The sequence below is a fragment of the Papaver somniferum genome, chromosome 1, assembly GCF_003573695.1.
Source record: "Papaver somniferum cultivar HN1 chromosome 1, ASM357369v1, whole genome shotgun sequence".
NCBI classification, from domain to species: Eukaryota; Viridiplantae; Streptophyta; class Magnoliopsida; order Ranunculales; family Papaveraceae; genus Papaver; species Papaver somniferum.
Genome location: NC_039358.1, coordinates 157,070,789 through 157,085,177, shown reverse-complemented (window position 1 = coordinate 157,085,177; position 14,389 = coordinate 157,070,789). Strand labels below are relative to the sequence as shown.

Here is a 14,389-nt window from a genome sequence, read left to right as displayed (position 1 = left end):
GTTATGTAATCTCAACTATACATTTCAATCATTGAAACATTCTTCTATAATGTTATAACAGTCGTTATTCACAACTATCGTCATCAAAGCTATTTTCAAGATTGAAACGTCATCATGACTTTCGTCACGGGTTAAGATGAAAAGTGGTTAAAGCGAAAGCTTACCAACACATATTTAGAGAAAAATATAGGCGAGTAAACTCGGATCTAAATAGCAAATGTGTATGTATGAAAACTATCATACTTATACGACTTTGTCTCAAGAGTAGGAGATAGAGTAGACTTTTGAGTGATAGATAAGTTTAAGTCTCCACATACCTTATAGTCGGATGAAGTTCCACTGGTTCCTTGAGTAGTTCTTCGTCTTCGTAAGATGATCGCCATGGAGTCTGGAGCTCAACTACACTAAACTGTCCTAAACCGAGACTTAGCTATAAGTAGTCTATCAATTAAGACATATAGTTTTGAAAACTAAACTTGACAAACATGCTTGAGATAGCAACACATGCGAGTTCGACCGAGCAATGCTCTAACACAGTTCTTTCAAAGGATCTTGACAAAATTATTGATGACTTTCGAAGTTCTATCAAAGTGTTGAGAAACAAGTTGTAAAATAAGAAAAGACTCTCGAATCCCACATGTAAAACATATCTTATTCTTGATTCTATGATTCCTTTGGAAATACCCTACTTGAATAAGGAATTCTTTAATAACTTTTATATTCTTAAAAAAACACATAAACCACCACATAGTGGACACAGTGGGATGGATTACTCTTTGCAATAATCTTCTGGTTGGTTCTCATCTTTCCCTTGGGTGAGAACTACAACCTAAAGAGGTAGAATTGTCTGAAAAAATACTCTTATTTGACCTTCGTTAAGACAGAGTTTGAGAGGAAAATATTTTGTATAAAGACTTATAAGATCTCAAAAAGCTGAGCTATGCTCCTAGTCTTTCTCTACAGTGTAATATATGTCATATTTGACTTAGTAATCACATCTTTTAAGTCCTAATGACTTGATGTGGGTATCAACATGCCTTGTTAAAAGGTAATATACTCTGAGAAAATTTCTCAACATTTTGTTGATGCTTGTCTCCAGGTTTTATGTTCCTAGAAAAAGGTCTAATGTAGAGTTTTTCTCAAGACAATTAATTCTACAAGTGTGAATGTTTCAAACTCTAGTTAGGGTAAGATTAAAAAGGGGTTAGTTGGTGTCTTGCTATACATGAATCTTACCTCTTAAAGCACCACGGTTCCGTAACTTGGATGATAAGAAATTTGTGAACTGTGAAAGATTATTAAAAAAATGGGATAAGTCACCTCACATTCTTCTCAAAATTTCTTGCATAAGAAAAGCTTCAAATCCTGTCTACTTCTTCTAGTATGTCTAGCAAATAAGATAATTTCTGGAATGTTAGTTCCCCACTAAGAAAATTCTTTTTGAGTCTTCTAATAGTGACTCTTGTCAAGACTAAGGTGGTTCCACACCTTGTAATAATGTTTCAAGCTCCCAACTTAATGAGTTTTATCTTAGGATGAATCTGATGCTCAACAAAATTCAAACTCCAAGTGAAGATTTGCAATCTTCCTCCAAGATAATTGAAAACAGGATTGAGAACCTTGAATCCATGTTGACTTTGTGTAGATGGTGGATTTTCGACAAAGGCTAAAATCGTAAACCCATAATTATACGAACTTCTGATTCAGCAATCAGGCGCGAGTATCGAGACACGGGTCTCTCATCGAATCTCTGACTGAGAATACTGTCTCTCAGAGTACATGCAGATATGTAGTCTCTCGGCTAGGCAACGTCATATCTCATGAATACTGAACACTTTAGTAATTACTTCTATATAGAATCACGAGATTGGACGGCTCCTAGACAGCTTGCCTGCTAGTATAGAGCAATAACGTCTTCAGGATACAAACAACAATTTTCACTGACTATATAAAGGATATGACGCTTCAACTAGCTCATGTCGCTCAGAATAATTAATGCTCATAGATGATCGTACTAGTATAGAACCATCAATTAATTATTCCTAAATTCTTGGATTCATCCACTGAATTTCTGAAAATATTCAAATATTTTCGTAATATTTTGTTACTTCAATCTATGGTTCTTCATAGCAGAATTCCATGGGTTAGTAATAAATATTCAATGTACGGGCGTCTGAGTTACCTTCGAGTAAGCCCCGACTCAAAAGGTGCAAGTGTATTCTACGATGATGCACTAACAATCACCTGAACGCACGAACGAGTATTTCAAAATACGACGAAACGATGAACCTATGCAAAATAGGAAAGAAAATAATAAGTAATGAAATATTGACCAAGGCGCTGGGGGACTGGGCCCACTAACCGGCCGGCCATGCCGTGGCCAGTCCCACACCAGTTTTATATTTTATCATATTTTTTTATTTTTCTTGATCTTATGAAAATCCTTTCATTTGAACAAATATCCTTCGTTTTGAGGAAACTCCTCAGTTTCATGGTGTTTCCTTCGCACCAAGGAAATAATATAAAATTGGGAAAAATGACGTGGGGCCGTGTTTATTGGCCAGCCATGCCTTGATCCCGGCCAGCCCCACACCTCATGGTTCCTTATTATTTTATTAATATTTCCCTAATCTCATGAAAACTCCTTAATCTCATGGTATTTTCATAAAACCATGAAAAATATAATATAAAATTAGGGAATCTCGTGGGACCGGGACCCAGCCGGCTGGCCATGCGGTAGCCGGTCCCACACGTCCCTTTATTTTATTATTATTATTTTAAGTTTCCTTGATCCCATGAAATTCCTTGATTTCATGATATTTCTCTCAAATTATGAAAATTCCTTCAAATCAGGGAAATAATACACAAAAATTACATAAAATTAAGAAAACGCACGGGACCGGGCCCCAGCTGGCCGACCATGCTCAAAGCCGGTCCCACACGCCCTTATTTTATTATTTTAACATTATTTGTTTCCTTGATCCCATGGAAACTCCTTCACTTCAAGGAAAATCCTTAATTTCAACAAACTCCTTGATTTCATGATATTTTCATAAAATCATGAAAAATAATATAAAATTAGGAAAGGCACCATGGGACCGTGGTCACTGACCGTCCGGCCATGACTTGGCCTTAGCGGTCCCATGCTTCATCATTCCTTCATTTTATAATTATTTTCCTTCATCTCATGAAGTTTCCTCAGTTTCAGCAAAACCCTGATTTTGTCATATTTTCTCAAATGGTTATTCAAACGCACGCCAGAAAATACCAAAATTCTCAGGACTGAGATACAGACATTTTGACGACGTGAGCATGTTACCTTGACCGACCAAGGTTGGATATTTGGCTCGCACGGAGCCGGTCCCACATATTTTCATGAATTGACCTAATTTGCGCAATTGCACGTATTAGATCCAAAACTCTTCCAAATAATTTTGTAATTTTCATAGAGCGATCGTCATTTGATCCCGTGACCATCTAGGGCCGGTTTCATGACCCCTTGGTCAGTCCCTCATCTCTTCATAATTAATTAGGTTTTATCACCTAACGCTCAGACGAGCATTTTTCTAATAAATGATTAAACCAACATTTAATCATTCTTTCATCAACAAATCACCAACTCTTCAAGAGACCTTAGTATTTGCTCACTCGAGCATATGGGCGCTACATGGACGATACATGATCCCATGTAGCCGGTCCCTCCTTCATTCCATGGTTAATTTTCAAATAAACCATCAATTGGTCATCAATTGGTCGAATTAGGGTTTCTGAGTCCAAGGATCATAATTCCAGATTCAAACACCAATAACTTTACGACGATCTCATGATCAGTATTTTTATTAATTATGCTCGGTTCAATAACCAGTATTTTAAATTAATATTTTATCTTGGTCACGCTACTAATAATTCATCAAATGAGCAACACTTGCTCAGATGAGCAATATTTGCTCAAACCAAGGAATATTGGTTCAACCCTCAATATTCAACAATTTATCGAATGAGAAATACTTGCTCGCCTCAGCTGTCAACGTGAGAATTATACCTCTGTCCCAACAGACACGTTCAATTCATGAGTCTCAGAATATTTTGCAAAATCATGTTCAACTCAGCAAATACATGGACTCATCGTCCCATAAAGTCATGAAGTCAACAACTGACTAATTAACCACGAGACGTCAATCGTGTCACATGGGGGGATATTAAATAGGGTTTTGGTCTGGCGGTCTACGGCACGTGTGTTCATACACACGATGGAATGTGAGAAAGTCGTGCAATCAGTTGAAGGAGTTAACAAAGTAGTGGATGGAAAATCGACCAAGTCTCCGCATGATGAGAAACTGGTTTCAAACACGATTTCCATTTCCCCACTCTTTGATTCCATCAACTGTCACACTTCATGGGATCATGGTGTCTACAATTCCATCAATATAAATAAGTCTCTGAATCATGATTGAATATATAAGAATCTCACGTTAAACAGACAACACGAGATTAACAACTCAACATCTGAGTAATTACTCTCAACAGGGATTCAATCATTCAGAACTTATCTTATTCAGAATACATAACACACCTACAATCTTTGATTACCATTGATTCCACACATTTCTCAGCTTCCCTCCTACAGATCGACCCATCCTCTCTTGTGACCGAATTTACTCTGGAACGACCATTGTCTTGGTTTAGTCCGGAGTACTACAGATTGATCTCTCGAATTCAAAGCACTCCCATCTTGCAGTGCATCTGTGTGAGGTTGAACATGTCGCTCGGTTCAAGGAGTCTCCTCCGTACGGTCGTCTCCTTAATTCCGTAAAAACCAGCAAATCGTTTTGCCCCATATACACTTTGATAGAGTAAGAACTAGAAGCTTACAAAGAGAATGATTACACCTCTTCGACTTCAGAGTAAGATGTCGTTATTGTTTCCTTCTCTTTATATTTACTAGTTAATTCATTGTAGGAATTTATTTTTATTGTTTAAGGAGGAACACTAGCTTTTGGAGTAGTTTTTATGTGTTAATTTAGCTATTCCAAATACTATCAGCTTGCATGTTTAAAGTTTATTTAATTAAATTTTATTTTGGAGGATGACTTGCAATTCCTAATCTTCATGGATTGTATATATGTATTGTTTATTTTGTGAGATTTTTTCTTTGCTATCATATTCTGGTGATTAGAACATATATCTCGTATTTTCTCAGAAAAGGAGTAAACTATTTTGTCAAAAAAGGAGTAAACTATTTTGAGAATTGCAGTATTGATCTCTCCACGATTACACTTTAGTGAATATAATGTTACAAGATTCTGCAAGATGTTCTCTAGGAATCTGCTTTCCTCCTTGATTGCATAACCGCTAGGGAATAAGTGGTGAACTTTAATCTCTACGTCCATACATGGTTAGGGATGTTATAATTCTTATGTTGAGTCATAGCGCATTAATTGCGCTCTTTGTTCGTGACTGACCTAGAGAATAGTTTTTGAAGATGATTATTTTTCTCACGAAAATCTTGTATCTTAGTGCCTCTAGCATTAAGATCGCTATTTTTAACTTATTTATTCGTAACTGGCGAGAAGAGAGAAAAATATTGGATACAAATCTACTTTGTTCATAACTAGCGAGTAAATTTATTAGTGTCCAAGAAAATCCTTCTCTTGTGATTAGAGTCAAGGTCGCTCATATTGTTTTTTCGAGAATAACATTAAATGGGGGAGAGTTCGTTGAAGCTTGTGCTTAAACGTCATATATTCGTGTAATCATTAAAAATAAATTTGTACGCTCCCTTAAAACCTAGATGCCCCTTTTCCATTTTGTAATTAGGCAGTGCATTGCGCTGAAGTGCGAGAAATAGAAAGATATTGAGTAGATCAAATGGACTTGACTTCTAATAAACATCTCCACTTTTCTCTACAATACACAATTATACAATGTTTCCGTACAATACACAATTATACGAGGAGGTGGAAAAATACATATCCAGTTTGAACGGGTGCACAAAGTTACTCGCAAAACACAAAGCATTATTTTTGACCTGTTACGCGAATGACAGTGAAGTTTGAGAGATTAGTAAGAGGATCTGGATGAGAGTTTGGATTTGGCCTAATCATCCATTTTTTTTATTTTTTTATTTTTTATAAACAAAGGCCTCCAAGAAGGTTAATGATCCTCCTCAACTGTTGGTAAGATCCAAACAGGAGGGACAAACCAGTACATAGTAGAATTGTTTTTCTTATCCCACAAGGCTAGCTCATGAGCTACAGAGTTACAAGTACGAGGTTGAAAACTAAAGATACATGTAACTAACTTAGAAGAGAAAAATTGAATATCCTTAAAAATAGCATCCGTACGCGAGTTTCCTTCAAACTTGCCAGCTGAAAATTGGTCGATGAGGGATTTCGCATCACTTTCAAAAATGATATGTGTAAACTGTTGCTCCAAAGCTTTCTTCAAGACTGCCCAGATGGCTCTGGCTTCAACTTCTTCAGCAGAATGAACTTCAAAGACTAAGGAGGCACAAAAGGTGTCTTTTCTTGATAAATCACGCATCACATACCCTGCACCATTTGCTCCAGAAGTATTATCAAAAGCACCATCAATATTGCATTTAATAAATCCAAAAGAGGGGGCATCCATTTATCACAAATACTGACAGAAGTAGTAGTAGAAACTGTAATGCTAGTTTTCCTAGTAAGGAGCATAGCTCTGGCTCTAAGCTAGGACAGTGGTATGATTTTAAGTAAGGTTTTGGAATATGAAATTGTTTCTACTAGTCCAAATAGACCATAAGATATCAACAAAAAGGCTTTGAGCTTCATCAGAAAGTTTAGACAGAGGGTCAATTAACCAAAAAAGAAGCCAGTCAATGAAAGACTTGTTTTGAAAAAACTGGGTGTTTATATTGACATCAGAAATAAATCATACTCTGCTAGCAAAGAGAAAAAGGACCAAAGCATGCATAATAGATTCATAAGGATCAGTACACCTAGGACAATCCACACTATTCATAGGCATTCTAGTATGAAGAATAGTTCTGGAAGGCAGAGCATTTCTAGCTACTTTCCAGACAAACACTTGAATTCGTAAGGAACTCTGACTTTCCAGATACGCTTCCAAATATTTTTACAAGGGGAGGGCCTAAGACCTTTGAGACCCATGTAGGCATATTTAGAAGAAAACTTTCCATTCTTTGAAAGATCCCAAGCCCTCCTATCAGGAGTCCAAAGCTGGCTTAAGGGAATGGTGATAATCTTCTAAAAAAAAGCATTATCAAAGTGGGTGTTAAGTCTAGACACATCCCAAATTCTGGTTTGTGAGTCAATAAAATAAGACACTTTAATACTAGGATCAGGGGGGACTAGAGGGTTGGGTGTAGCAGAACCCAGAGTGGGTATCCATTTGTCACACCATGGGTCAATAAATTGACCATCCCCAACTATCCAAGAAATGAAAGGCTTGATTAGTTCTTTTATAGCATGCAAACACTTCCAAGTCCAAGAGCACTTACTAGTGCACTTGGCATTCAAGAAATCATTCTAGGAAAGTATTTAGCCTTAAGAACAGTAGCTAACAGGCAATCAGTATTTTCCAGAATTCTCCAGGCATTCCTAGCCAGCATAGCCAGATTATTTAATCCATCCTTCCTAAAACCCAAACCACCTTCAGCCTTGGGGGTAGGGTTGTTCATGTTCGGTTTTGGTTCGGTTTCTAGCCAAACCAAAACCAATACTATTGGTTTCTAAAAATCTAAACCAAACCAATCCATTAACCATTGGTTCGGTTTCCAAATGGTTCCAGTTGGTTTCGGTTTGTCCCAGTGGTTTTTGGTTAACCAATAATTATGTCAAACCAAAAAAAAAAATACACAAATTTACAGATAAAAAAAATCATAGTTGCCGATAGTATTGGTTTACACAAATATACAGAAAAAAAATATCAAGAATAGTTAAAGCTTACTCTAATTCTAGAGATCAAAAGAAGATATATAATATATCTTAATTTAGTTATTGACAAATAAAAAAGAAGGAAGACGGGAAGAAAAAAGTCGAGTAGCAGCAGCTGTAGTTGGGGATGGAGAAGGGAGGCGGTTGAGAGAAGGAGAAAGAGAAAGAGGGAGACTATCATAATGAAATATTAGATTTAGGGTTTCTATTTATCCTCTAAATCAATGGGTAGAATCTAATACTTGTAAATCGACGGTAGAAACTAAGTTTAAAAATTAATCGGTTTTTCAATGGTTTTTGGTTCGGTTTTAGAGGTCAAACCAAGCCTAAACCAACACTATCGGTTTTCCACTTTCTACACCGTAACCAATCCATTAGTAAATGGTTCGGTTTGGTTTCTTCCTAATTGGTCTGGTTTGGTCCGGTTCCAGCGGAAAACCGAAACCATGTTCAGCCCTACTTGGGGGGAGCATAAAATATCCCAACCAAGCAGGTGTTGTTTCCTATCTTTTGGGTCTAAGGTTTCACCCCACCAAAATTTACAAAGATGAGAATCCATTTGATTACAAAGGTGCTTAGGAATAAGAAAAGCTCCCATTTGAAAAATGGGAATAGCTTGGCCAATATGTTTAATCAGAGTAGTTCTAGCAGCTTGGGACAGGAGCTTATGAAGCCAGATGGAGATTTTGGCATCAACATCTTGGAGAATACCCATGTGTGTCTGGATTTTTGAGGCTTGGAACACATTAGGAGTGCCAAGATATTTTTCTCCTAAGTCCCTGCTCCGGATCTCTAGAATGTTAGCCAAGAGAGCTTTCCTGTGCTCAGGAATCTTCCTGCTAACATTCTAGATGTCGACATACTTTGATTGTAAGTATGAAAGAGGACTTACAAAGTAAAGATGTCGACATACTTTGAACATGTGCAGTAACACTAATCTTTAATTGTTCAAAGTTATTCCTTAATAGCTAAAGGAAGAAAATCTCGGATCGAATAAAACAAATTGAGAATCTTTTATTTAAGGTTTTTAATTTTATTTTTGGAAAATGAAAATTAGTAATGTGCATTTGCTAGTTGGAGATTTTCTAAGAGATTTTCGGTCATTATTTGGACAAAGCATTTCCAGGAATTATGGAAACCGAATTTGGAATATATTGCATATCTTGAGAATATTTTCGGTTTTGTAAATTCCTTGGTGTCCAAACTTCCTTGGTCTACAAATACCAAAGTTTGCATTTCTAGCAAACTAATCCTCAAAGACAGCAAAACTATCTTAGTTGTGCTGCTACTGGTGAATACGCATATTCGGAGAGGAGAGTAACCTAATTAAGTGAAATATCTTACGACCGCTCAGTTTAAAGACTTCTTTGGAATTTATAAGCTCTATTGGTACCGTTGGTGGGAAACTAGATAATTGCGGTTTATCTTTTGTTTTCGATTGATTTGATTGACTAACGGTGGTTGAAATTTGATTGCACCTAGTTTGTTTATGCTTGGGAATCTTCTCTTCTGATATAAGATTCACTCAAACTAGATCGAAGTTTCGACGGGGATCTTTAGACTGTTTTTAGTTCTAAATACGTCTTGTGATAATCCATTGTTAACAGACTCCGTTCTGTGCGTGATTGACCACAAGAGATTCAAGTTGATTGTGTGCAGGTGTTTATTGAAGATCTAAGAAGATTTGAAGACAAAGAAGACTTTGAAGATTTCTGATTTGGGTTCATAATCTTTGGTGTGCACAATACTAGTTTCGGTAAAACAAGATCCAATTATAATCGGTTTATCCTTGTGGTAGATTAGATTGATTAGTTGTGTAGATCGGCATCAATACAATTCTTTGTGATTAAAAGTATTGATTGCAAAATCTTAACAATTACTTTGGTAGTTGATGATAAGATAGATCTAAGAACCTGACAAAGGAGTTTATTGAGATAAACAGAAGAGCCTTTTGTCGAACTTACATCACTTGGCTGAAAAGAGTTGATACCAAACAGATTTGTCGTTCCTTTACTGTTTGGAATACGAATCAAAGGAATTGTTCCAAGTACGTGACTTATTACAGGTCGGAGGCGTATGAATACATACAGAACTAGGTGAACCTATAGGTTTAGTTGCTTGGTCTCAACTATACGAAGTTGGTTTGATTTTGTATAGCGGCTTAATCCTGAGAGTATTCAATTCTGGACAAGGTCCCGGGGTTTTCTGCATTTGCGGTTTCCTCGTTAACAAAATCTTGCCGTGTCATTTACTTTTATTTTCCGCAATTATAATTGTTGTTATTATAATTTAAAGTAAATTACACAAACGTTAATTCCTATTTACTTGATAGTAATCCTATTGTGTTTGGTTAAGTACGAACCTCTTATCAAGTAAACATACTTCGTTGTTGTATTGTCTCGATCTCGTATCCATAGACAATCACACGAAGTGTGAACCGATTAGTTGTATTGTCTCGACTCAGTCCATAGACAATCACTTTCGGAGAAAGGACTTATAGGTGGAAAAGTTTTAGATTGAGGTATATTTGGGTACCCTCGTCTTTTCAAGTTGGGCTACCATTAAGAAGAACAGAGTAGGAGACAGTAGAAACACACTGATTTATGAGTTTAACCCAGTAGTTAGAGAGACCCATTTTCGTTAAAACCTTTTCTAAGAAATCTCACTCAAGCTTGTCATAAGCCTTGGACAATGTCCCAGTGTTTTTGGTAAAAAAAACTTGTGAAACCATCAGGTCCAGAACCTCCCACCCACACCCACCCCCCACCCCCAATTTGAAAAAAAACATTCTTAATTTCCTCTGGAGATAGAGGCATATTCAAGATTGTGTTATCCTCGGCAAAGAACTTAACGGGAGATCAGCAAGAATTTCATCCTGGAATTGTTGAGGATGGGAAGAGTATAAGGTTTTAAAATAGTCTATGAAAGAAGTTCCAATACTATCTCTACCAGTTAGAATAATATTTAAGGAATTCTTAATCCAGCTAATGTCATTCCTTTTCCTCCTAAAGAGAGTTACTTTATAGAAATAGGGTGAATTTCTGTCACCTTCCATGACCCAAACCTCCATGGGTTTATCTTTCCAGTATAACTCTTCTAAATTATAAAGGTACTCAAGCCTAGCTTTGAGTCTAGAAGTAGTGTTGGTATCAGTAGGATTTGAGACTTGAATCTCAGCTAAATCTTTCCTAATGGTAGATATATTAGTTTTAATATTAACAAAAGAAGACTTATTCCAATCCCTTAGACCTTTCTTAGTACTTAACATTTTAGCTTTAAGCTTGTAATAAGGGGTTCCTACCACATTGATAGACCAAAAGTTAGCAATAATGTATCTACAAGTAGGATCCTCAATCCACATAGCCATAAAGTGAAAGGGTATAGGCATACAAATATCCTCATAATTAGATCCTATATGCATTGGACAATGATCAAAAGAGTCCCTCAGGAGGTTGTTAACACAAAGTTTAGGACAAAGATCCTAAGCAGTTTGGTTTATAAGACATCTATCTAATCTTTCAAGAATTAGATCAGGACCTTGTTGCATATTGGACCAAGTGAACCTAGGTCCAGAAAAACCAGGATCATGCAAATTAAACACAGAACATAAATTTCTAAGGTTTTCAAAATCAGGATCATCTACTTCTAAACCACCATTTTTGTCTTCAGTTCCTTAGAGGGCATTAAAATCTCCTATAAAGAAAACAGGTTCATCTAAGGGAGCATTAGATTGCTGGCATTGTTGTTCACAGAAAGCTTGTCTCAAACTACTATTAGGTTCACCATACATAAAATGAATATGAAAAGTTTTGGAATGAATGATGTCAATAGATGTAATAACATAGATACCCCTCATACTGGATGAAACAATGTTGAGATGAATTTCCTTTTTCCAGGCAAGGACAAGACCACCACTTCTACCAACACTAGAAACATTAAAGGTGCAAGGGGAATCCCATGTTTTTTAGCTTTCTAGCCGCCATATCTTTATTCATCTTTGTTTCAGAGAGAAAGATGATATCAGGGTTGACATTCCTACATAATAAACTAAGTTCCTTATTAGCAGATTTTTTTTCCAAATCCTCTAATGTTCCAAGCAATCAGATTGATGTTATTCACAAGGAATTGGTTTATAGTGTTATTGGCACTATCAATTAAAGGGTTTGAGTGAGTTGGATTTACCTGAGTGGTAGAGTCATCCCACCACCAAGAGAAGCACTGGTATCGTCACTACTTTGAGAAGCATTTTGGGAGGAATCGAGACTAGAAGTAGCAGCATTGAGATGAGAATTATTGCGGACACCATTGTTGTTTGGGGAATTGTCAGCAGGTACATTGTAGCTCCCATAAGAATTAATCAAAGGTTGGGTATTGAGAGAACGGTTAGAAAGATTGATAGCAGGTAAATCCCTCAATTTGGTAATTGGAGGACACAACTTAGCATAATCAGGTTCAGTGATATCATGTTCTTCTGGAATAACCACTATACTTTCCAAACTATAGTTAGCTCTTGTACATTTCCTCAAATCAGCCCTGGGGTTAATATTCCTTTTGAGGTTTTCTAAGGCCTCATGCTCAGTTGAATTAAGAGCTCCTCTAGTGATAATAGGATTGGTATTTTTGGAACAACATCAGTCTTGAATCTTCTTGAAGAGTTAGTAATACGAATAGGTCCACTAGGAGTTGGCTCAGAACCAGAAATAGAAGCTTCAACAGTTACATTTTGAGTAGTAACCTGTTTAAACATGATCGGTAAACAATTATCCAGCTGAGTCGATTGTTGTTGAACATGACCAACATCAAAGATCTTTAGAGCAGTGGATCTGTTGACAAAGGGACCCATCTGAAAGGTATTTGATAAACCTTTTTGAGTAGTATTTTCCATTCTTTGATCGATATCCTTTGCTTTTCCTTTGTTGCACATTGTGACAGCAGGTGATTCAATTTGAGTTTCTGGAACCATCTCAGTTTGTTGCATGATGGTATCTGTTATAGCAGTAGAAGAAGGTACAACTTGCTTGTTTACCGATGGAGGTGGCATCATTAACCTTGAGACAGCGGGGAGAACATACTTGTTGCTAGAGGATGCAACTTCTTTAATTGTTTTCTGTTTTAATTTCCATGCTGGACAACTTTGGTCTTTATGATCAAGCACTCGGCATGAAGTGCAGAAGTACCTTAGAACTTTGATGTATCTACATTCAATCAGGAATAGTTGAGTTCTACCACTGGTAAAAAGGGGGATGCCTGCTGGTAAAGCTTTCAACACTGAAATTCTGAGACACACCTTGACATTCTACTTTGGAGGATGTTTATCATAAGGATCTAGAGCTTAAATGAGTTCCCCCATCTTGAAGGTAAGTTTCTGAAGGTCTTCAAATTCCGTACATTCATTTGGAATGTTACACAATATAAACCACATTAGTTCTTCAGTAAAGTAGAGTTGATGGTTTGCTGGATAGCTTTCTGTAGGAATCACTTTTAACACCATTAAGAGTTGATTCTGTTGAAATCATCTTCAGCTAAGAAACGAATGAGGACTTTGTTACGCAATCCACTAAATGTTGTGACAGTAGGAGGTTGAGCTAGAGGCCACTGATTACATATATAGAAGCGGATTGAGGAGGTAGGAACCAAGGTTTAACAGCATAAATATCCCACCATACACCATTTCCAATTACTATCATACTCATCTAGAACAATATTTTTCTCGATGAACACTGGTTCAGCAAGAGAGGATGGTAAAGTTAATTTCTCAGCCATTTGAGCAGACATGTTTTGATTATATTAGTCTAAATTTTGAGTGTTTTCTGTGGAATTTGAGAATTCCATCAGCTAAGAGGATTGGATATATATGAATAGAGATTGATTGAGATCAGGGTTACAGATAACTAATATAATATGCAGCTGCAGAGAAAGGAATCTCTTTTTGGTACTATACTGGTATTGATCACCGACAATGTGGATGGAGAAAATGTAAGAGAGTTTTAATTGTTTATAATTTTGAACCTTAAAAAGGTAATGAGAAGACTGTTGAATAAAATTTGAAAAGTTTTCAGGAGAAATTTGGTGTAAGGTAGTTGTTATAACACTGTAATGATTGTAAGGTAGTTCTTATAACACTGTAATGATTGTGTTGTGGGGGTTAACATACGATATGTCACTTTCGTATTCAAACTTTATGGATATCATCAGTGTGGGGGTATATATATTCACATGATTTTGGTGATAAAAGAACCAAGAAAGGACAAGACCAATAATCCATTATAAGCTTTCCTGGGATATAAGAGGATGGTATGTAATCTTGACGTAATTTGTGGTTGGTGGAGTTTTAATGGGTTTGTCTTATTTTAGATTGACATAGGTATGATGGTACAAACTTCCAAATGTAATAATGGTAGTGAAATTGTAAAATGGGAGGTAAAGATGGTAATTTGGGGGGGGGGGGGGGG

General features: G+C 36.6%; 1 protein-coding gene across 1 annotated transcript; it reads right to left on the bottom strand.

Annotated features, from left to right (window-relative positions):
* Window positions 1-6,153: 6,153 nt before the first annotated feature.
* Window positions 6,154-6,630, bottom strand: LOC113352704. Its single transcript, XM_026596496.1, has one exon. The coding sequence runs from the start codon at window positions 6,628-6,630 to the stop codon at window positions 6,154-6,156; it is 477 nt and encodes a 158-aa protein (XP_026452281.1).
* Between the last annotated feature and the right edge of the window lie 7,759 nt (window positions 6,631-14,389).

Bases quoted from the DNA above. Each gene is read 5' to 3' on its own strand.
- LOC113352704 (XM_026596496.1), bottom strand. From the start codon at position 6,630: ATGGATGCCCCCTCTTTTGGATTTATTAAATGCAATATTGATGGTGCT.